This window comes from Capra hircus, chromosome 3 (assembly GCF_001704415.2).
Source record: "Capra hircus breed San Clemente chromosome 3, ASM170441v1, whole genome shotgun sequence".
Classification (NCBI taxonomy): domain Eukaryota; kingdom Metazoa; phylum Chordata; class Mammalia; order Artiodactyla; family Bovidae; genus Capra; species Capra hircus.
The window spans coordinates 17,707,766-17,732,668 of NC_030810.1; the positions used below are offsets into that span (position 1 = coordinate 17,707,766).

General features: G+C 44.1%; 1 protein-coding gene across 1 annotated transcript; it reads left to right on the top strand.

Moving 5' to 3' along the window:
- On the top strand, positions 1,933 to 2,865 carry LOC102182372 (olfactory receptor 2A12-like). The gene has a single exon (XM_013962859.2). It carries the CDS (start codon positions 1,933 to 1,935, stop codon positions 2,863 to 2,865), a length of 933 nt encoding a protein of 310 aa, XP_013818313.2.

A 24,903-nucleotide genomic window follows, 5' to 3' on the forward strand; every position in this document is an offset into this window, starting at 1 on the left:
GAATAGTTTCTAAAATATAAGAGAATAAGGATATTCTCTCACATAGTAGTTCAAACTCAGGCATTTTAACACTGATACTTATCTAAACTAATCTAATTAAAATTCCAGGCTTACCAGTTGTCAAATTAATGTTATTCGTAGTATTCCACTCTTCCGGTTTTACATTTTGCGATAGCTGTTATACATTTTTTAGTCTCCTTGCCTTTATTACAGATTAGAACTTTCTTTGTCTCTCATGATAGATATTTTTTGAAGACTAGGGTGGCTCAGCGAATCCGCCTGCAATGCGGGAGACCTGGGTTCAATCCCTGGGTTAGGAAGATCCCCTAGAGAAGGGAATGGCTACCCACTCCAGTATTCTGGGCTGGAGAATTCCAGGACTGAATTCCTGGAGAAGTCCATGGGGTTGCAAAGAGTCAACACAACTGAGCGACTTTCACGTTCAGAAGCTAGTTATTTTGTAGAATATTTCTCAACCTAGGTTTCTTTGATGTTTTCTCATGGTTAGATTCAGGTTTTGCTTTTTTGGTCTGAAACAATATATAAGTCATTGTTGGTTTTCACATATGGAGACACCAGGTGTCCATCTGTTCCTTATCGGTGTCATTAATTGTAATCACTCAGTTAAGATGTTGTCTAGTTACTCCGCTGATAGCTACCACTTTTTACTTTTGTAATTAATAATTACTTTATGGATAGATAGCTTGTAATTATGTAACAGTCTGTTCCTTATCAAATTCATTCCGCATAGATTTAGCATCTGTATCAGTTCAATCCTGAGAAGAGACAGAACATGCCAGTAATGTGAACAGGGAAAATTTGCTATACAGAATTGTTAGCTAGTTAAAGGTCGACAACTGCTAAAAGCCTTAAAAAAGAACTTGAAGTGATCCAGAAGTAGCAATTAAAAAAAGAAAAAGCAGCTACTGCCTTATGGCTAAGGAAGAGTACACAGGGACTAAGGATTTAGAAGTTACTTCCCTCCATCCCCCTGCCCTTGACACCACTATCTATCTTCCCTGATCAGAAAAAAAAAAAAGACTGAGTTCAGACTATTTCAAAAAGGGTGTGACTGCCACGGGATACAGTCTGCTACTGGGAGTGGAGGTGGAGCCACAGGCCAGAGCACTCCTAGAAGTGACCACTGGGCAGGGAGAGTGTGTGTGGCCTGAGTATGTGACTGTGGTTGGACACTCCCAACCCAGTGCCTCTCTAGTTGAGCAACTGAGGAAGGAGAATTGAAGCTTCAACCTCAGAGCCTCCCTCCTACCATCATCACGTTGCTAGGCTTCTCTGTCCATGGAATTCTCAGGCAAGAATACCGAAGTGGGTTGCCATTCGTTTCTCCAGGGGCTCTTCCTGACCCAGGGATCGAACCCAGGTCTCCTGCATTGCAGGCAAATAGTTTACCTCCTGAGCCAACAAGGAAGCCCCGCCCTCTATTGGTAATGCGTCTTAGCGTCAGCTGTCAAAGAGAAAATTTACAGGGTGAGGAAAGGCTTGTCGCACATCCAGACAAATGATCTCTAAGGTAGAGAGGAAGCTCACATCTGCAGGTTTTGGTGGCTGGAGCAGATACTGTGCAAGTTGATTGTTACTAGACATTTGAGCGACCAATTTTCCCTCTGAGGGATTGGGAATAAGCCTGGGGAGATTGCAAATGAGCATTTACTACTATTTAGTGTTTTAAGGCATTGCAGGAGATGATTCACACACAACTCCCCAACTCCTCCTAAACACCCTGAGAGATGAGTATTATTAGCCACATTTTACAGAAGAAGAAACTGAGGTTCAGAAAGTGAAGTAAATATAAAAAGTAGTAGGTAGGTAGTGGGCTGAGAATTAATACTACAGCTGCCTCCCTCCAGATCTTACTAAGCTATCATATTTTAGGTGATATTTAAATGCATATCATTCTCCTATAGGCCCACCATGTGGATGCCTCCAGGGCAGAACCAAAGCTGGGTTTCTGAATTTATCCTGCTTGGCTTCTCCAGTGACCCCACGGCCAACAGGACCCTCTTCGGTGCCTTCCTTCTTCTTTTCCTGAGCTCAGTCCTTGGCAATGGGCTCATCATCACCCTGATATGCCTGGACATGCATCTCCACACTCCCATGTACTTCTTCCTCTGTATCCTCTCCCTGCTGGATACAGGCTGTGTCACCACCACTGTGCCCCAGATGCTGGTTCATCTTCTTTCTCGATCTCAGACCATCTCCTTTGCTGGTTGTTGGCTACAAATGTACATCTTTGGTGCTGTGGGCCTGACTGAGTGCATTTTATTTGTCGTCATGGCCTTTGACCGGTACGTGGCCATCTGCTATCCACTGCGTTATACTGTCATCCTCAGCTGGGGCCTGTGCACACGACTGTCAGCTGGGACCTGGGCCTGTGGTTTCTTCTTCTCTCTGATCCACACTTTTTTCACCATGAGGCTGCCATACTGTGGGCCCAACATGGTCAACCACTACTTCTGTGAAGGCCCTTCAGTACGAAATTTGGCTTGCATGGATACTCATGTCATTGAAATGGTGGACCTAGTCATCAGTGTCTTCATGGTTGTTGCCCCCCTCTTGCTCATTGTGGCCTCCTACATCCGTATTGTGCAGGCCATTCTCAAGTTCAAGTCCATGCAGGCCCGCTGCAAGGCTTTCTCCACCTGTGTCTCCCACCTGACTGTGATCACATTCTTCTATGCTCCAGCCACCTACCTCTACATGAGGCCCAATTCAAGCTATTCCCCTGAGCAAGACAAGCAGGTATCACTCTTTTATAATGTCTTCACTGCTCTGCTTAATCCTGTGGTCTACAGTCTGAGGAATAAGGACATGAAGAGGGCTTTTCTAAGAGTGATGGGGAGGTAGACTGGCCTGCTGAGGAGACAGGAGAAGTCTGAGGCAAAGTGTTCCTTGATGAGGAAAAGGACAGCATCTATAACATATGAAACCAACATTATACAATAGAACCAACACAGTACTTGGTCAGTGGAACAAATGTGGAACATGAAACCAAGGATGGCTGTCTTGATCAACTTTCAACATTGTGGTGCAGTTAGAAACAACTCCATAATCTCATGGGATCACACAGTAAAAGTCCCTTTATTTGTCTTGTTCCAATCAGTTGTAAGTAGGCTGTGGCCTTCTGCCACTGGATTCTCGGATCCAGCATGAAGGAGGAGGCCCTATCTGGAACACATCAGACTTATGAGAAAGAGAAAGGAACAATGGCTGAAATACATGACGACTCTTAAAGTTTCTGCTCAGAAGTAACACACATGTCAATGGACATGAGTTTGAGTAAACTCCAGGAGTTGGTGATGGACAGGGAGGCCTGGTGTGCTGCAGTCCATGTGGTCGCAAAGAATGGGACGCAACTGAGCAAGTGAACTGAACTGAACACACATCTCTTTGCTAACATCTTATTGACCAAAGCAAGTCCTATGTGTAGGCCTTCTGACAAAAGGGCAGGATGTATTTTCTTCCCACAGAAAAGTAATGCGAATCATGTGGCATGGGGATGGATATGTATTCCCTCTACAGTGAGAGGAGCAAACACTGTGGGTGATAATGTAATCTACAACAGAGGCACTGGGATCAATAGTACGCATGTAGCTAACGTGAAACATGGTACCCGAAATTGATGTGGTATATGGACATAGTAGAACATCACGTAGTAGGCAATGAGAGTGGTACAGGAAAATAATAAATATGTGTGACCAACATTGAAAATTAAGCCAATGGTATACGGAGCCAATGTAACCCATGGACCTGGCCTGATGCATGGAAGCAATATGGTTTATGGGGCTGATACCTTGTGCTCTACATCATCTTGTGGAAGGAACAGAACTTGACCTTAATTGACCTGGGTTCTAGTTCCAACCTTGCTAACTTGTTATGCCACTTTGGGCCATTTACTTCCTTTCTCTGGATCTCACTTTATTCATCTATAGAACGAGCACCTCAAATTGAAAGGTCTCTAAGACCTCTGCGTCTCCAAAATTCTGTGTCACAGTAGGTGAAATGCATGAAATCAAATGCTATAAACTAGTGTATTTTCTGTGAACCGTAGGGTGAATTACAAAACCATAGAAGAATTAAAGTTGTTACAGGTACAGTACATTGTAAACAGTGCCTCTGATTTTTTCAAGGGGCCTAAATGATGTATGAGACTCTATAAGAACCCTGGAACAAGCCTCAGAGTTAGCATGGGAATCCAGCTTTCTTTCAGGCTTCATTGATGGCTCAGATGTCTTGTGGATGAAAGATGTAACAAGGCTGGGCTAAGCAGGGGTTTAGGTAGGTGAGTACCACAGCACCAATGGTGTGGCAAAGTTCCAGGCAACTTTTCCAGGAGGTTTCAGGCAGAAAGTGAAGGGTCCCTTGGGCTGTTGGAGCATTCCCTCCATCCAGGGAGAGGGTAGAGAGTTTTGTGGCTGGTGGAAGGGACTTCAAGCTTTTGAGAACTTTCTGTTTCTGGCTTTGTGGGGAAGGGGGTTGCCTGGATACTGGGGAAGAGGTCTTATTGGCTCTTGGAGTTCCTTCCAGAAGGTGTGGAGTCTACCTGGTGGCTCTGCTACAACCGGAGTCAGGAATCAGGATGACGTAGAGGTGAGAGTCTTGTCGGTGAAGTGATGAGGTTTTGTTTGTCTCTCTACTTGGATAGATAGTAACAGAGTTTGTAATTCAAGATGATAATAGATTTTATCTTCAAGATAGACAACCTCTATTTTTAAGAACCTGGGATGCGGACCAGAGTAGAGGAGAGAGGATGCCTCAGTATTTTCAGAAGCATGGCTTGGGACCATAGATGAGGGGTTGGATTAAAGAGGAACACTTGGTGGGGGTAGACCTTGGCATAATTTCTGAGGCACTAGACTTGATGATGGCAGTGAGCGGGGAAGTGACAAGGAAAGAAGCAAGAGCATGTGATGACTTGGGTGTGGAGGTGAAAAAGGGAGCAATCAAGGAAGCTATCAGGGTTTTAATCCAGCTTTGCCAGTATCTCTGATTCCCTGTAGTTCACTGAAGGGAGCCATTAACTGTCAGCTATCATCACTGATCCCTGGCACTGGTGACAGAGCGTCACAACACCTGTCCTCATGGAATTTGCAGTCCACAAACCAGCAGTTCTTAGGAAGTGTACAGGTACTAAGGGGTGGAGTTAAAAAAATGTCGTTAATTAATTCTCTGTTAATTTGGTCTCTATGAGGATTGTTGTTTCCTGTTTTATTTTTATTTTTTACTTTTTCCTGTTTCCTTGAACAAAGAAAACGGCAGAGCGGACCATAGCACCTGTCTGGTGGGACTCAGTTCATCTCTTGGGGGAAATATTTCGCTACTAGACTGAAATATCAGCCTCTCCAATTCTTTTCCCTTCTGATCCATTTCTGCACTAATGATCTCAAAGTTTCTGTTTGGGCAGATTGGAAAACTACCACTTATCAGCTGCGTATTCCTGTGCAAGAAACTTAAGCCCCCCAACTCTGCTTTCTGTTTGCTGATCCCTATGCAAATATAATTGCCAACTTAGATGGAAAGGATATTTTCCAAGGGAGATATAGATTATCAAAATTAAAATTTTTAAAGATAGAAAGTTTTCACAGATTGATTTCCATAGAAAAATGCAAAAATGAGCAAAAGCTACTAAGTACGCCACAAGATACAAAGATTGGTGGCAAGAAAGTTTGGGGAAAGGAGAGATATGTGGATGGACTTCCTTAGAGTGGACACAAAATCTGTGTGTCCCACGTGAATGTTCATGACAGGCTATCAGCTTCAGAGGAGACAAATCAGGTGGAAAAAATGACATGCTCCGTGAATGTAAGTCAGGCTTTTTCCCGAGACCCTCATTCAGTGGGTGTATGAGCAAAATGTCCATTAAGCAAGGATGGAGGCTATTCATATGGGCTTTGGACCAGGGTTTCTTTTTCCCACAGTTGACCTGTTTGCCACTACTGATGAGTGCTTAAATCACAAATAGCAGAGATCAGCTCTACGACACCATGCCTCAGGAGAACAGCTGTCACCTGCGGCAGTTTGATTATATCGGATCTCTTCCATCAGGGAGGGGACAGTGATTTGTCTTCATGGGAACATATACAGATTCTAGATATGAATTTGCTTCCCTTGCCCACAGAGCTTTTGCTAGCATCATTATCTATGAATTCACAGTGTGCCTAATCCACCATCAGAGAATCCCCACAGCATTGCATCTGATCAAGAAACTCATTTCACTTCTGTGGGTTCATAATTATAGAATCAGTGACCTTAACTAGCCTCCAACACTTGGAAAAAGCTGGGCAAGTTGAAAGATGAAAAGACTTATTAAGATTCAGTTATGGCTATTTGTAGGGAACAACACTTTGAAAGAATAGGACCTTATCTTACATACTTCTTTAAATTAAACATGATGCTAAGTTTAAGTTTTGAGTCAGAGACTCTATGCATTGTTTCCTCAGTGCCAGAATGCATGGACATGGGAATCAAGCCGTGAAATGGGAGTGGATTCTGTGACTCTTACACCCAGTAACTCACTCACAGAATATTTGTTTCCTATTTCAGGAACTCTGAGCTCTGCTAGTTTGGAGAAGTTAGTGTCCCAGTAGGGAGTGTTTCCACTGGTGGTCAAAACAATGTTTCCACTGAATTTCAAGATGAGATGTCTTCTTGAGACGTTTGACTATTACATGGATTATTATAAGTAAAGCACATATGAAACAATACCTATAATGTTTTACTATTATTATAATAACCAGAGAAGGAAATGGCAGCCAACTCCAGTATTCTTGCTTGGAAAATCCCATGGACAGAGGAGCCTGGCAGGCCATAGCTTTCAGCATCACAAAGAGGTGGACACCACAGAAGTGACTTAGCATGCGTGCACACATAATAATTAACATCACTATTGTTATTGTATTGTTGTTGCTGTTCTTGTCATTATTATTATTATCCTATTACCTCGTCTGAACTTTGTGTACTTCATTGGCTCAAACAAGATTTACAGCATTGGGGGATACAAATTCCCAGGGATAAAAATGATGAGAGCATGCCTGATGAGACGGCTGCAATTAACTGATTATCACTGGACACATAGACAGCTTTTTCTGCCAATTCATAGAGGGGAACATAGGTAGGAGGCAGGATTTCTAAGTCTGAATCACCTACACTGTAACTCATGCAGGGCAGTGACTTTGCTTCTCTGAGCTTTAATTTTCATGGCTGTAAAAGAGAGTAAGGAGATGGACAGGTTGACCTTGAAGGCCCTTAATGACTTAGCAGTGAAGTGACCAAAATGAGCATCACTGACTCCCTCAAGACTTGGCCCATCACGAGCACTCAGTGGGTCACCATCATCGTCATTATCTGTAAAACGAGAATCACAACACTCCCTCCCAGATGTGCCAGGAGGACCTGAGAGAAAATACACATCAAAGTGCTTTGTGTGTGAGGCTGTCCCAAAGGACCACTAATGTGCTCTTGATCATTAGTACCATCATCACCTCCTACCATTTCCCTCAGCTTCCTCCCCAGACATAAACCCAGAAACCTTCTAAGGTACTTGTTTTAGCAAACGAGAGCTAATCCCCACAAAAGTCCCTTTCAGAGGCATTCTCAACCTCCGCAGAGAGTCCCCGGTTGTTAGGATTGCCACAGCCCTAGCTTTTCCTCTCCTGCCAGCCTACCCTCTTCTTCTTGAGGTCTACAGGCCCACCTGACTCAAAATTCAGCATCCAGAGTCCAGCCTTCCTCCTCCTACCAATGGCTGGCCCAACTCCACTGGTAATCAGAACCAGCTCTGGGACAGCAGGAAGAATTTCAGTTAGAGTTTAGTTAGAGTTCAGTTGTTATTCTGGTCAGGAATAGAGGGAGATTTTGATTTGCTCAAAATTGTTCAGAAGAAATAAGGGTATGACCCAAACATGTTCTAATTGACAAGTTGGGGCACAGGGATTTTAGAGGTAAGAGGAGAATCAGCATGAGGCCTTTGGTTCTTAACATCTCTATGAGAAGACCAGGTATAATATCCTCTCCCCGAGGCTGGTCATATCCCTCAGAAGGTTGGAAAAGGAAATAGACAGGTCACTATGCCTCCCCACTGGGGAGGTTTTCTCCTGCTCTGTCCACAGGGACCTCTTCCTTGTAGGGTTCTTGTTGACAACATTCAAGGAATTCCAATTGGCATCTTCACTGGGCACAGGGATGGTGGTGGCAGGAGGGAGGGGGATGGCCCTCCCCTTGCTCTCCGAGGAAAGTCTGGTAAGGAAGCAGGACCATTAAGCCTCAGTAGCTTGGTCCTTTAAGAGGAGCTTGGATTGGCTGAGGCTCCCTCCATCTACACCTGAGAACTTGACAGGCAAGGACTTCAGGAGCTAGGGCTGGCCAGGTCAAGTGCAAGGAGCTGAGCAATGGAGTAAAGGCAAGGAGTTCATCCTTCCACCTCTCAGAAGCCTAGTGTTTTTCTGGAGACTGGATTGCCTGGAATCCTGCCTCACTGGAGTCAGTTGCCCTGAGTGCTTCCTGTTCAGTCTCTTTCCCTTAAGAACAAGTGACTGTCTCTCTCTGTGACCTGTTTCTGTGGATTCCAGAGGGGTGAGATGGTCACTGGGCTTGGGGCTATGGGTGGAATCCAGACATCTGTGGGGGCTGGTGGTCAGCAGTGGCCAGGTTCACCAGCCACTGGGTCTTCTCTGTGCTGTGCTCAGCATCCCTCTAGCCCCTCGCTTGATCTGCACTCTTCCTTCCTCCTCACCTCACACTTCAGTCCCTTCCCCTTCTTTCTTCCTAGACCTCCACCTTCTTCCATTTGTTCATTTAGGAAATATATATGGAAAGGTCCTCTCTGCCAACCCATGTTCTAGCAGTTAGAAACCGAAAATGAATTTCCTAAGCTCCAGATCTCCAAGTCTAGCTAAGAGATGTCATGAAAGGACAATGGTGGTTGTGCTGGGGGAAGCCTTTAACAATGATATCAGCGACCACAATGATTAGGACCCACTCCCCTATTCTTTAGAGACCTTGGCTGTTGCAAGTTGTGACAGAGACTGCTGGGCAAACGAAATCTTGGGAGACATTTTTTTTTTCCCACTAAATAATGTCCTCATTCCTATGGAAATCAAGGTTGACTAAGAGAAAGGCTTTTACAAGGATTTACTAAGCTCTAAATAGATGGGGAAACAGTGTCAGACTTTATTTTTGGGGGCTCCAAAATGGTGGCTCAGAGGTTAAAGTGTCTGCCTCCAATGCAGGAGACCCGGGTTCGATCCCTGGGTTGGGAAGATCCCTTGGAGAAGGATATGGCAACCCACTCCAGTATTCTTGCTTGGAGAATCCCATGGATGGAGAAGCCTAGTATGTAACAGTCCATGGGGTCGCAAAGAGTCAGACACGACTGAGTGACTTCATCTTCACCTTCACCTTCAAAATCACTGCAGATGGTGATTGCAGCCATGATATTAAAAGAAGCTTACTCCTTGGAAGAAAAGTTATGACCAATCTAGATAGTATATTCAAAAGCAGAGACATTACTTTGCCGACTAAGGTCTGTCTAGTCAAGGCTATGGTATTTCCAGTAGTCATGGATGGATGTGAGAGTTGGACTGTGAAGAAGGCTGAGCACTGAAGAATCGATGCTTTTGAACTGTGGCATTGGAGAAGACTCTTGAGAGTCCCTTGGACTGCAAGGAAATCCAACCAGTCCATTCTGAAGGAGATCAGTCCTGGGATTTCTTTGGAAGGAATGATGCTAAAGCTGAAACTCCAGTACTTGGCCACCTCATGTGAAGAGTTGACTTATTGGAAAAGACCCTGATGCTGGGAGGGATTGGGAGCAAGAGGAGAAGGGGATGACAGAGGATGAGATGGCTGGATGGCATCACGGACTCGATGGACGTGAGTCTGAGTGAACTCTGGGAGTTGGTGATGGACAGGGAGGCCTGGCGTGCTGCAATTCATGGAGTTGCAAAGAGTTGGACACGATTGAGTGACTGAACTGAACTGAACTGAATCCAGTAATTGGACTTCCCTGGTGGCTCAGATGGTAAAGCGTCTGTCTACAATGCAGGAGACCAGGGTTCGATCCCTGGGTTGGGAAGATCCCCTGGAGAAGGAAATGGCAATTCACCCTAGTACTATTGCCTGGAAAATCCCATAGACAGAGGAGCCTGGTAGGCTACAGTCCATGGGGTCGCAGAGTCTGAGGGAGGCTTTTACAAGGATTTACTAAGCTCTAATCTGGTAATTGGCTTCCCAGGTGGCTCAGCGGATAAAGAAGCTGACTGCAGTGCAGGAGATACAGGAGATATGGTTCAATTCCTGGGCTGGGAAGATCCCTTAGAGGAGGGCATGGCAATCCGTTCCAATATTCTTGCCTGGAGAATCCCAAGGACCGAGAAGCCTGGCGGGCTATATAGTCCATAGGTCACAAAGAGATGGGCACAACTGAAGTGACTGAGGATGGCATGAAAAGAAAGTGAAAGCAAAGTCGCTCAGTCGTGTCTGACTCTTTGGGACCCCGTGGACTGTAGCCTGTCAGGCTCCTCTGTCCATGGGATTCTCTAGACAAGAATACTTGAGTGGGTTGCCATTTCCTTCTTCAGGGGATCTTCCCAACCCAGGGATCGAACCTGGGTCTCCTACATTGCAGGCAGACGCTTTATCCTCTGAGCCACCAGGGATGGCATGCAGGATGGTATTTCCCAAGTCTCTTTCTATAGATTCCTTCTGCTTCCAATGTAACCCCATGGCTCCCACATCCAAGTGATGGGGGAGATGGAGGAAGCTTTATCAGGAGAGAGAGTCTATGGCTGCCAGTTTAGCTCTTTGTCCTAGGAGGAGTCTGATTCTGTCTTATCTGGTGGTCATAAATTGTAGGCCATGATTCTGTAGTATCTCATGCCAGACTTCAAGGAACTCAAATGGAGGAGCAGATAGGGGCAGTTTGCATTCTTTATCCCTCCCAATTAGAGCCTGTTTCCATGCAGCAGGAGAATTTAATGATTAAGAGTTGGCTCTGAAGCCAAAATGCCTTAGTTCAAATCCCAGGTCCATCATCCTATAATTTGGAGTGAATCACTTACTTTCTGTATGATTTAGTTTATTTTTTTCCATCTGTAAAAATGGAGGTACTAGTACTTACCTCAATGAGTTGTTATGAGGATAAGTTCATATAGCAATGCCTGGCACATAGAAAGTTTTCTCTAAACATTCAGTTCAGTTCAGTTCAGTCGTTCAGTTGTGTCCGACTCTTTGCAACCCCATGAATAACATTAGCTATTACTGTTTCTGAAAGGAGGTTATATACTCACACCTTTATCCATATTTTATAATAGATATTCCAAGTCAATGAGTGAGAACAAAGTTAGTATGAAAGGGAAAATTTTTTTGCTGAGATGCTGGAGCCTAAAACTTTTATCAGAACCTTCTAGGATTACCAGGGTTATAACTTGCCAATAACCACAAGGGGTTCTGAGAAATAGAGAAAGCACCTAATCAAGGTTTGGGAGTGGGAGATGGTGGAATAGGTCTGAAAAGGCCTCCTAGTGGAATAATACTAAGCTGGATCCTTGTTGTTGTTGCTCAGTTGCTAAGTCGTGTCTGACTCTTGGTGACCTCAGGGACTGCAGCACGCCAGGCCTCCCTGTCCATCATCAACTCCCGGAGCTTGTTCAAACTCATATCCATTGACTTGGTGATGCCATCCAACCATCTCATCCTCTGTTGTCCACTTCTCTTCCTGCCTTCAATCTTTTCCAGTATCAGGGTCTTTTCAAATGAGTCAGTCCTTCATATCAGGTAGCCAAAGGATTGGAGCTTCAGCTTCAGAATCAGTCCTTCCAATGAACATTCAGGACTGATTTCCTTTAGGATTGCCTGGCTTGATCTGCTTGCAGTCCAATGGGCTCTCAAGAGTCCTCTCCAACACCACAGTTCAATAACATCAGTTTTTCCGTACTCAGTCTTCTCTATGGTCCAACTCTCACATCCATACACGACTACTGGAAAACCATAGCTTTGACTATATGGACCTTTGTTGGCAAAGTAGTTTCTGCTTTTTAATATGCTGTCTAGGTTTGTCATAGCTTTTCTTCTAAGGGGTAAGCGTCTTTTAATTTCATGGCTGAAGTCACCATCTGCAGTGATTTTGGAGCCCCCCAAAATAAAATCTGTCACTGTTTCCATTGGATCCTAATGTGGGAATAAAGGTTGCGTGTGTAACAGAGTGTGTGTGGGTGGCGGGGATACAGGGGATGTATTCTTCCATGCTAGAGACCTAGGCAAGCATCTGCAGATGTGATAGACATATCAGTTCAGTTCAGTCATTCAGTTGTGTCTCACTCTGCAACCCCATGAACTGCAGCACGCCAGGCCTCCCTGTCCATCACCCACAGTGGAGTTTACCCAAACTCATGTCCATCGAGTCAGTGATGCCATCCAGCCATCTCATCCTCTGTCATCCCCTTCTCCTCTTGCCCTCAATCCCTCCCAGCATCAGGGTCTTTTCCAATGAGTCAGCTCTTCACATGAGGTGGCCAAAGTATTGGAGTTTCAGCCTCAGCATCAGTCCTTCCAAAGAACACCTAGGACTGATCTCCTTTAGGATGGACTGGTTGGATCTCCTTGCAGTCCAAGGGACTCTCAAGAGTCTTCTCCAACACCACAGTTCAAAAGCATCAATTCTTCAGCGCTCAGCTTTCTTTATAGTCCAACTCTCACATCTATACATGACTACTGGAAAAACCATAGCCTTGACTAGACTAGTTAAAGGTAGATAACTGCTAAAAGGCATAAAAGGGAACTTGAAGAAATCCAGAAGTAGCAAATAAGAAAAAAGAAAAAAAAGCAGCTACTGCCAACCCACTCCAGTGTTCTTGCCTGGAGAATCCCAGGGACGGGGGAGCCTGGTGGGCTGCCATCTATGGGGTCGCACAGAGTTGGACATGACTGAAGTGACTTAGCAGTAGCAGCAGCAGCCTTATAGCTAAAGAAGAGTTCATAGGGCCTAAGGATTTAGGAATTACTTCCATCCTTCTTGGACTTCCCTTGTGGCTCAGCTGGTAAAGAATCTGCCTGCAATGCAGGAGACTAGGGTTCAATTCATCAGTTGGGAAGATCCCATGAAGAACAGAAAGGCTACCCACTCCATTATTCTGGCCTGGAGAATTTCATGGACTGTATTATCCATGGGGTCGCAATGAATCAGACACGACTGAACAACTTTCACTTTCCCTCCTTCTTCCTCCTCCTCTTGAAACCACTATCTTCTCTCACTAGAAAGAAAAAAAAGAAATTAAGCTCAGACTTTTTCAAAGAGGGTGTGACTGCCACAGGAATACACAGTCTGCTACTGGAAGTTAGGGTGGAGTCACAGGCTAGAGTTCTCCTAGAAGTGATCACTGGGTAGGGAGAACGTGTATGGCCTGAGTATGTGACTGTGGATGGTCCCCACCAACCCACTGGTGTTCCAGCTGAGTAACTGAGGAAGGAGAAATTGAAGCCCCAACCTCAGTCTCCTCCTTCCATCATCACAGTGCCCCTCTGTCACCCTTTATTGATAAAGCTTCCTATCATCAGTTGTCAAAGAAACATGTTCTCAGGGTGAGGAGAGGCTTGTAACATATCCAGACAAATGACCTCTAAGGCAGAAGGGGAGACCACTTCTGCAGGTTTAGGGGCTGGAGATGATATTGTGTAAGTTGATTGTTACTAGACATTTGAGCAAGCAATTTTTCCTCTGAGGGTTGGGGAATAAGCCTGGGAGATTGCAAATGAGTATTTTTTGCTATTTAGTACTCTTGCCTGCAAATCCCATGGACGGAGGAGCCTGGTAGGCTGCAGTCCACGGGGTTGCTAGGAGTCGGACACGACTGAGCGACTTCCCTTTCACTTTTCACTTTCATCCATTGGAGAAGGAAATGGCAACCCACTCCATTGTTCTTGCCTGGAGAATCCCAGGGACGGGGGAGCCTGGTGGGCTGCCATCTCTGGGGTCGCACAGAGTCAGACACGACTGAAGCGACTTAGCAGCAGCAACAGCAGCAGTGCTTTAAGGCATTGTTTTAATATGAGATGTTTCATATACGTTGCCCCAACTCTTCCTAAACACCCTGAAAGATGAGTGTTATTAGCCATGTTTTACAGATGAGGCTCAGAGAGGTTAAGTAACTGTGCAAGGCTCTAGGTGAGTAGTGGGCTCAAAATTAAAATCATAGCCTGTCTGCCTCCAGTTCTTATTCAACTATCATATTCTAGATGGCATTTAAAGGAATGTGATCCTCTTATAGGCCCATCATGTGGATGCCTCCAGGGCAGAACCAAAGCTGGGTTTCTGAATTTATCCTGCTTGGCTTCTCCAGTGACCCCACGGCCAACAAGACCCTCTTCAGTGCCTTCCTACTTCTTTTCCTGAGCTCAGTCCTTGGCAAGGGCTCATCATCACCCTGATATGCCTGGACACACATCTCCACACTCCATCATTGCTGAGAGATATATATTAAAACCTCCTGTGATTGTAAGTGGTTTATTTTCCTTGTTGTTCTGCCAAAGTTTGCAGGCTATATTTTGAGTCCATGCTATTATCTGCATACAAATTTAAAACTGTATGTCTGCTTGATAAAATGAACCTTTTATAAGTACAAAGTGCTTCTTTTTTATCCTTTTTGCTGCAGTATTGACAGTGTATTCATACTGGCTTTCTTTATTATTTAAAAACAAAAGCAATGATAAATCTTTACACATAAACGTCTCTGTGCACAGGAACAGGTACTGTAGTACATTAAATACCTGAAGTACACTTGCTTGCTGAGGAAAAGAGGTACAATTTAAATCTGAGAGAGACCTCCAAGGTGTTCTCCAAAGAGCCTCAGTTCAGTCATTCAGTCATGTCTGAGTCTTTGTGACCCCATGGACTGCAGCACGCCAGGCTTCCCTGTCCATCACCAACTCCTGGAGCTTGCTCAAACTCATGTCCATCGAGTTGGTAATGCCATCCAAAGAGGCTACAACAATCAGATTCTGGCGTCCCCCACCCTGGCTCCCTGAGGGTGTTGGAGTGCTCCTACAAGGACACCTTGAAAATAGAGTTTCTTTTGCTTTGTTATGAAGGGGTGAATGGGCTTATGCTCAGGAATTGGATCAAAATTTGCCCAGTGGTGACCCGTCCCCAGGCTGGCAGGAAGCGCTTCTGCGAGGCTCACCTTGCTGATCTCCGTCAGGGACATGGTGATGCTGTAGAGCTGGCTCTTGCTGGTGCTGGCGATCAGCGTCTCCTCGGAGGGGCTGAAGCACATGCAGAGCACGTCCTGTTTGTCCGACTGACTCGGGTCGTTGCTCTGTGGATCCACAGGAATCTGCCCGAGACACACGACGGCGGTCAGCAGGCCCCTGCACTGTCGGGTGTCCTTGGACTTTAAGATGCTCTCAGATACTCGCAGCTTCCAGATTCCTATCAGCCTGCTTCCGGGGTGCTCCTCAGATGTGGAGAAGGGGGGTTTGAGGTGTCTCAGTTTCTGTGGGTTTCCTACTCACCTTTAAGTGACTAGTGGCTGAATAATGAGCAGCGGCACAGGTGAAACTGATCCATCTGCACATCTGAGATCCCCCCTCAGAACAAGCGTTAGTCTAGCCCCACACTCGCCCAGCGGGTGGGAGCTCAGAGCAGGCTCCTATCTGCACCAGGTACGCAGTGCGCTTCAGGGCAGCGGACGGGAAGGTTGAGGCCTTTTTACCACATGGGTGGGTGACAGGGCAGAGAGAAGAGAAGGGGCCCCGCAGCTCCTGCAGCCGTCTCGGGGGCCTGGAGTTCCCAGTGGACATTATTGAATGAGATTTCCTTCTCCCTGTTTTTCCTCTCCTCCCACGAACAACCAAACTTACTGAAATCTGGTCTGCACATACCCCCTTTGCATCCTCACTATCCACTCAGTTCTTTATTCCTTATAACGTGGCTTCCACTGCCTCATTTACTGAAACTGTCCTCCTGAACATCAGAAATTTCCTTATCACCAAAGCCCGACGCCCTGCTCAGCCCTCATCTTCTGGGCTTTCCTAGAGCCTGCAGCAGTGACCTGGGCACCTTCCTCCCCTGAACGCCCTGGACTCTTGTGCCGCCCTCCCTCTGCGTGGAGTTGTCTTCCTTGCACCTCCTAGCCCGCCCTCATGAAGTCTACTCCCTCTGCTCTCTCTGGGCAGCGAGGGCCCTGGGAAGCCTTCCCTGACCGCCCTGGGCTGCGTGGGCCCTGACAGTCCCTCACTGTGCCCACAGCACCCAGGAGTTCCCTCTGTTGCCCCACGTGTCACACTGCATAGAGTGGAACAGGGGCCTGTGGACCGGGGACCTTGTCTGTTCCCTCTGTGTCCTCTGCTGCTTGGAGCAGGGCCTGGCACAGGGCAGGCCCTCAGTGACTGCACGGTGTGGCCTCGCACCCTCCCCCACAGTGAGGTCCGTGGGGGAAGCGCCACATCCAATGTGCCCACTGCAGGCCCCACCCTGGAGCCTGGCCCCTGACAAACGACTGACAGACGTTTGTTGACTGAATGAGTGAACGACCTCGCCTTCTCAGCGTCATGCCGGGCTCTCATCCTGTCTCAGTCTTGAAATTGGGAAACGCTAAGTAGTCATGTATGGATGTGAGAGTTGGAGTATAAAGAAAGCTGAGCGCTGAAGAACTGATGCTTTTGAACTGTGGTGTTGGAGAAGACTCTTGAGTGTCCCTTGGACTGCAAGGAGATCCAACCAGTCCTTCCTAAAGGAAGTCAGTCCTGAATATTCATTGGAAGGACTGATGCTGAAGTTGTAACTCCAATACTTTGGCCACGTGATGTGAAGAACTGATTCATTTGAAAAGACCCTGATGCTAGGAAAGATTGAAGGTGGGAGGAGAAGGGGATGACAGAGGATGAGATGGTTGGATGGCATCACCGACTCAATGGACATGAGTTTGAGTAAACTCTGGGAGTTGGTGATGGACAGGGAAGCCTGGCATGCTGCAGTCCATGGGGTCACAAAGAGTCAGACACAGCTGAGTGATTGAACTGAACTGAACTGAACTGAAGTTTTGTCCTCAGTCCTCTTGTTGGATCTATATTTTCTCTCTCAGTGATTTTACCAAAGATGAGAATCCAATGAAAACAATAATAAATACTTAAAATAGTAAAAATAAACCATTGTCTATGTGCTGGATAGAAGCCAAGCACTATGTGTGTGCACATAGTCGAAAGTGTGTGTGAGCGTGTTTATTTCTATGTACATGTTTGTGTTTATGAGTGTGTATGTGTGTATGTGAGTGTGAAGGCGGGAAAAACACAAACCCCAAACTGGGAGAAATTATTGCAATATGTGTAAATATATATATAATTATTTGAAATATATATATGACAAAGGATGAGCACATAGAATATATTTAGTATGTATATAAATCTGTGAGAGAATTACCAAAAAAATACAGTAGAAAAATAAGTAAAAGACTTAAAACACTTCACAAATGATGAAATAGGAATTGCCCTTAAGCATGTGAAAGGATAGCATTAATCTTCATTAGTATTAACAATAAGATACCCGTTCTCAATCACTACATGACCACAAAACTAGGAAGTAGGAGAATAGCAAAAGGGTGGTGAGCTTGTAGAGGCTGGCCCATCTCATACACACCTGGTGGGAGTGTGAATTGTACTACCATATTACCCAGTAATGTTAATCCTGGCAGTGCAGCCGGGAGAATCTCTGTACAAGTGGATGAATACACATGAATGCAAGAATGTTTACAGTGACTTGCTTCGAAATAGCAAAAGCCTTTTGTTTCCCAAATGCCCATCAACAAAAGAGTGGGTACATATCCTTGAGACATTAGATTCATATGATGGAATACTGGAGAGCAATAAAATGAACTCAGTGACCAAGAGATCAAGATGACATGAAAGTCAAATCATGATGTGGAACAAAAGCAAGCCACAGAATCCATGCACTATGGTTACATGTACATAAAGTTGGTGAATAGAAGAAACAAAACTATGTTTTACATAAACCCATACGTGTATGTGGTAAAACTACATAGAGAAATAAGGAAATAATTACAAAGTCCAGGACAGAGTGAGAGTGTGCTTGTATGAGAGGAATGTGTCAGGGGAAGCACTGGAACTGGTAATTTTCTATTTGCTCTCCTGTTGGTGGGTTTACAGATCTTCATTTTGTTATAGTTCTTTAAATATTACATACATGGTTGTTACAAGAAAACATACTGCATGCGAAAAAAGAGAAGAAAAAGAGAGCAGGTAGATAAGTTGTGGAAATAATTTATACCATTAGCAGGACCAAAGCAAACAAAACCAAATGTTACAGTATATAAATGGCTATTTGTGACTTGGGATAAAGTCTCCCACCATACATGGATTCAAAGAATCTGTAGTAACTGGTGTACTCCAGAAAACTGTTAGGGAAGTTAAAAAGTGGCCTTGGTGATGACAAAGACAATGATACTGAAAAAAAAATTCTAAAATATTTTAATTGAATAAGAGTAAAAAAAATTAACTTAAAAATTATTTTATTGGGATTTTCCTGGTGGTCCAGTGGTTGAGACTTCCAGTGCAGGAGGTGAGGGTATGATCCTTGATCGGGAAGCTAAGATCCCACATGACTCATGGTCAAAAACCAGAACATAATCAACAGAAGCAGTATTGTGACAAATTCAATAAAGAGTTAAAAAATGGCCACATTAAAAAAAAAAACACTTCTAAAAATCAAAAAAATCAATTTTATTGAGGGTACACTGATTTATAGTATCATATAATTTTCACATGTACATTATATTTCCCCTTCTGTGTATCTTACAACATGCTCCCCATCAAAGACTTACCTTCTGTTTGTTACTGTACATTTTAAACCCTTTTACCCATTTCTTCCTCCTCAACCCCAATCCCCACCAACACCTCAATCTGGCAAACATTATTCTGCTCTCTGTATCTATGTGTTTGTTTTGTTTGGTTTGTTCATTTATTTATTGCTTATCAGTTTTTTATAGTGCACATAAGAGTGATTTAAAATCCTAATTACCTTCCTTTTATGATAGATGAAAATTTAATGTACACTCTCCACGCTATTCCTCTTTATCATTCTTTCAAATAGTTGTATCATGATCTTAGATAAATCAGCAATCGGTGTTTATGTCATTCAGTTCAGTTCAGTTCAGTCACTCAGTCGTGTCCAACTCTTTGAGACCCCATGAATCACAGCATGCCAGGCCTCCCTGTCCATCATCAACTCCTGGAGTTCACTCAAACTCATGCCCATTGAGTCGGTGATGCCATCCAACCATCTCATCCTCTGTCGTCCCCTTCTCCTCCTGCCCCCTATCCCTCCCAACATCAGAGTCTTTTCCAATGAGTCACCTCTTCACATGAGGTGGCCAAAGTATTGGAGTTTCAGCTTCAGCATCAGTTCCTCCAAAGAACACCTCCAAAGAAGGAGGGCTCATCTCCTTTAGAATGGACTGGTTGGATCTCCTTGCAGTCCAAGGGATTCTCAAGAGTCTTCTCCAACACCACAGTTCAAAAAACATCAATTCTTTGGTGCTCAGCTTTCTTCACAGTCCAACTCTCACATCCATACATGACTACTGGAAAAACCATAGCCTTGACTAGATAGACCTTTGTTGGCAAAGTTATATCTCTGCTTTTGAATATGCTATCTAGGTTGGTCATAACTTTTCTTCCAAGGAGTAAGCATCTTTTAATTTCATGGCTGCAATCACCATCTGCAGTGATTTTGGAGCCCAAAAAAATAAAGTCTGACACTGTTTTCCACTGTTTCCCCATCTATCTGCCATGAAGTGGTGGGACCAAATGCCATGATCTTAGTTTTCTGAATGTTGAGCTTTAAGCCAACTTTTTCGCTCTCCTCTTTCACTTTCATCAAGAGGCTTTTTAGTTCCTCTTCACTTTCTGCCATAAGGGTGGTGTCATCTGCATATCTGAGGTTATTGATATTTCTCCTGGCAATCTTGATTCCAGCTTGTGCTTCTTCCAGCCAGCGTTTCTCATGATGTACTCTGCATATAAGTTAAATAAGCAGGGTGACAATATACAGCCTTGACGTACTCCTTTTCCGATTTGGAACCAGTCTGTTGTTCCATGTCCAGTTCTAACTGCTGCTTCCTGACCTGCATACAGGTTTCTCAAGAGGCAGGTCAAGTGGTCTGGTATTCCCATCTCTTTCAGAATTTTCCACAGTTTATTGTGATCCACACAGTCAAGGCTCTGGCATAGTGAATAAAGCAGAAATAGATGTTTTTCTGGAACTCTCTTGCTTTTTCCATGATCCAGCGGATGTTGGCAATTTGATCTCTGGTTCCTCTGCCTTTTCTAAAACCAGCTTGAACATCAGGAAGTTCATGGTTCACGTATTGCGGAAGCCTGACTTACAGAATTTTGAGCATTACTTTACTAGTGTGTGAGATGAGTGCAATTGTGCAGTAGTTTGAGCATTCTTTGGCATTGCCTTTCTTTGGAATTGGAATGAAAACTGACATTTTCCAGTCCTGTGGCCACTGCTGAGTTTTCCAAATTTGCTGGCATGTTGAGTGTAGCACTTTCACAGCATCATCTTTCAGGATTTGAAACAGCTCAACTGGAATTCCATCACCTCCACTAGCTTTGTTTGTAGTGATGCTTTCTAAGGCCCACTTGACTTCACATTCCAGGATGTCTGGCTAGGTGAGTGATCACACCATCATGATTATCCGGGTCGTGAAGCTCTTTTTTGTACAGTTCTTCCGTGTATTCTTGCCACCTCTTCTTAATATCTTCTGCTTCTGTTAGGTCCAGACCATTTCTGTCCTTTATCGAGCCCATCTGTGCATGAAATGTTCCCTTGGTATCTCTAATTTTCTTGAAGAGATCTCTAGTCTTTCCCATTCTGTTGTTTTCCTCTATTTTTTTGCGTTGATCGCTGAAGAAGGCTTTCTTATTTCTCCTTGCTATTCTTTGGAACTCTGCATTCAGATGCTTATATCTTGCCTTTTCTCCTTTGCTTTTCACTCCTCTTCTTTTCACAGCTATTTGTAAGGCCTCCTCAGACAGCCATTTTGCTTTTTTGCATTTCTTTTCCATGGGGATGGTCTTGATCCCTGTCTCCTGTACAATGTCACAAACCTCCATCCATAGTTCATCAGGCACTCTATCTATCAGATCTAGCCCCTTAAATCTATTTCTCACTTCCACTGTATAATCATAAGGGATTTGATTTAGGTCATACCTGAAAGGTCTTGTGGTTTTCTCTACTTTCTTCAATTTAAGTCTGATCTTGTTTTTCTTGACTTCACCATCTTTGGCCGGAAAGAATATAACCAATTTGATTTCGGTGTTGACCATCTGGTGATGTCCATGTGTAGAGTCTTCTCTTGTGTTGTTGGAAGAGGGTGTTTGCTATGACCAGTGCATTTTCTTGGCAAAACTCTATTAGTCTTTGCCCTGCTTCATTCTGTATTCCAAGGCCAAATTTGCCTGTTACTCCAGGTGTTTCTTGACTTCCTATTTTTGCATTCCAGTCCCCTAGAATGAAAGGGACATCTTTTGGGGGTGTTAGTTCTAAAAGGTCTTGTAGGTCTTCATAGAACCATTCAACTTCAGCTTCTTCAGCATTACTGGTTGGAGCATAGACTTGGATTACTGTGATATTGAATGGTTTGCCTTGGAAACAGAGATCATTCTGTCATTTTTGAGATTGCATCCAAGTACTGCATTTCAGCCTCTTTTGTTGACCATGATGGCTATTCCATTTCTTCTAAGGGATTCCTGCCTGCAGTAGTAGATATAATGGTCATCTGAGTTAAATTCACCCATTCCAGTCCATTTTAGTTCGCTGATTCCTAGAATGTCAGCATTCACTCTTGCCATCTCCTGTTTGACCACTTCCAATTTGCCTTGATTCATGGACCTGACATTCCAGGTTCCTATGCAATATTGCCCTTCACAGCATCGGACCTTGTTTCTATCACCAGTCACATCCACAGCTGGGTATTGTTTTTGCTTTGGCTCAATCCCTTCATTCTTTCTGGAGTTATTTCTCCACTGATCTCCAGTAGCATATTGGACACCTACTGACCTGGCGAGTTCCTCTTTCAGTATCCTATCATTTTGCCTTTTCATACTGTTCATGGGGTTCTCAAGGCAAGAATACTGAAGTGATTTGCCATAAGTGAGGTAATATATATACAAAACCCTTAGAACATTGCCTGCCAAATAGCGAGGATATACCCTTGTATAGGATTCTTTTGCTGGATGAGGTGGTTTTTCTTAATGTCTGCTGAACCCTGGTGGTACATATTTGAGAGGTTCTCAAATGCTATCTGGAAGCTCCACACAGGTAGGACGAGGCGGGCAGGCCCCATTAGCTGTTAGACTTTCCTCTGTGTTGAAGGCAGCTTATCGACTCTCCTTCTGTCCATTCCAGTTTAGAAACCATACTTTTGGGAAGCTAGAGATATCTGAGAACTATATATTCTCAAGCAGAAAAAATTTTTTTTTTGCATAATTTCCCTTCTTATAGCTTTATGAAAATGACTTTCTAGTGCAAAAAGAGTGAATTTCATTTTTGTAAATTAATTTCAATGAACAAAATTTTGAGCAAACAGGTCACATTTTCCGAATACCACAGTGTTTTCCCCTGATCTATATTTGACAATCTATACCATATCGAGTGGGCATGTAGGTTACAGTCTATAGGTTGCAATGAGTCAGAGACACAACTGAAGCAACTTAGCACACATAATAATTAATAAGCAATTAATCAGAGATTTTGGAATGGAATCAATTCACTTAATTTGAGAGGTATACTTCAAAGAACTCATTCACATCACTTCCTCTGTCATTGCAGCCCTTAAATAAAGTATAATCAGGGTGTAGGAAGCATTATCCCTCATACTGGTTTAAAATACAATTCCATACATTGAAAGAGAGGCAGGAACCAGCAGTTCCCAATGCCAAATCCAGGGTGTTCTTGTTTTGCATGATTTTAACATGCATAGGGGACTTCCCTTGTGGCTCAGTGGTAAAGAATCTGCCTGCCAATGCAGGAAACATAGGTCCGATCCCAGGGTTGGAAAGATCCCCTGGAGATGGAAATGGAAACCCGCTCCAGTATTCTTGTCTGGAGAACCCCATGGACAGAGGAGCCTGGGAGGCTGAAGCCATGGGATTGCAAGAGGTGGACACAACATACAACTGCAGACATGCATGGACTTCAGCTGTCAAGGTGAAACTGAATGATAGTTTCTCAGCAACACTGTTCACCAAGTAACTGAGGAAATACAGCTTCCTACTAGCTCTTCAGGCCATGAATCACTACATAAATAGCAGATGCATAATGATCAGTTAACAACTATCACTTCTTTCAAAGACTGTGGGTCACTGCACATCTGTTATTCGGTTCACAAACATGTGGCAAAGAGCGCGGTTGTGTTCTCCTCATTTCCTAGTGATAAACCCACATTGTGTTTTACAAAAGTAGGCAGTTGAAAGAGAAAATTAAAAAAATAATAAAGAATATATTTTTTATGCTTGGGGCTGGTGCACTGGGATGACCCAGAGAGATGGTATGGGGAGGGAAGAGGGAGGGGGGTTCAGGATTGGGAACTCATGTACACCCGTGGCAGATTCATGTTGATGTATGGCAAAACCAATACAGTGTTGTAAAGTAAAAGAATAAAAAAAAAGAATGAACTTTCCAAAGTCAACTTTCATTTGAAAAGACTCTGATGCTGGGAAAAATTGAAGGTGGGAGAAGAAGGGGATGACAGAGCATGAGATGGCTGGATGGTATCACTGACTCAATGAACATGAGCTTGAGTGAACTCCGGGAGTTGGTGATGGACAGGGAGGCCAGGCGTGCTGCAATCCATGGGGTCGCAAAGAGTTGAACACGACTGAGTGACTGAACTGAACTGAAGTTTCCAAAGCTACTAAAATAGCTTCAGAATTCAGAGAATGCAAGGAAACCAATAGCTAGAAATGTCCAATTCATATTTCTTTAAAAATATATAGTCTCAGCTTACTTGCACCCTGAAAGGTGACCTATAGGTTGCCTAACAACTCCAGACTAACTCTGGCTTGTCTAAATCCGTGAAGTAAGTGTTAGTCGCTCAGTCATGTCCGACCCTCTGTGATCTCATGGACTGTAGCCCACCAGGCTCCTCTGTCCATGGAATTCTCCAGGCAAGAATTCTGGAGTGGGTTGCCATTCCCTTCTCCAGGAGATCTTCCAGACCCAAAGATCGAACCCAAGACTCCCACATTGTGGGCATATTCTTTACCATCTGAGCTACAGGAAAGACCCAGAAGAAATCCGTGAACTCCTTTGCAGTTCAGAGCCTGAACCACACCTTCTCCAATGAGGTCTGAATCCCTCCCAGTTCTATTCTTCCTTGGCTACTATCCCTCGGCCCTTGGCTACTATCCCTTGGCCCTTGGATACCACACTGAGTTAATTATACATTACTTTTATTGTGGTTAACACTCCTTTACATCAAGTTTCCCTTGTGTAACCTTTTAGACCTAAAGAGGTATCTCTTTTTTGGACCTAGAAAACTACAATCTCTCTAAACCTTTCAAAGTAAGTATCATTATCTCCATTTTACTGAAGAGAAAATCTGAAGCTCGAATCACAAATCCTCATTGTGATTAGGAACCACAGCCAAAGTCTCAAAATTAGTAAATGAAGGAGCTGTTTTTCCAAGCCTGTTTGTCTGTTTCATCTTTGGCCAATGTATTGACCCAAAATATGGCCAATACAAAATATTGGCCTACCTAAATATTCAGCCCCTGGGCATCCATGCATCCCATATGTTCCATCCCATACTGAGCTTCATGTCTTCTCCCTGCAACTTCTCTCTGAAATCCTGTTTCCTAAAATTAAACCAC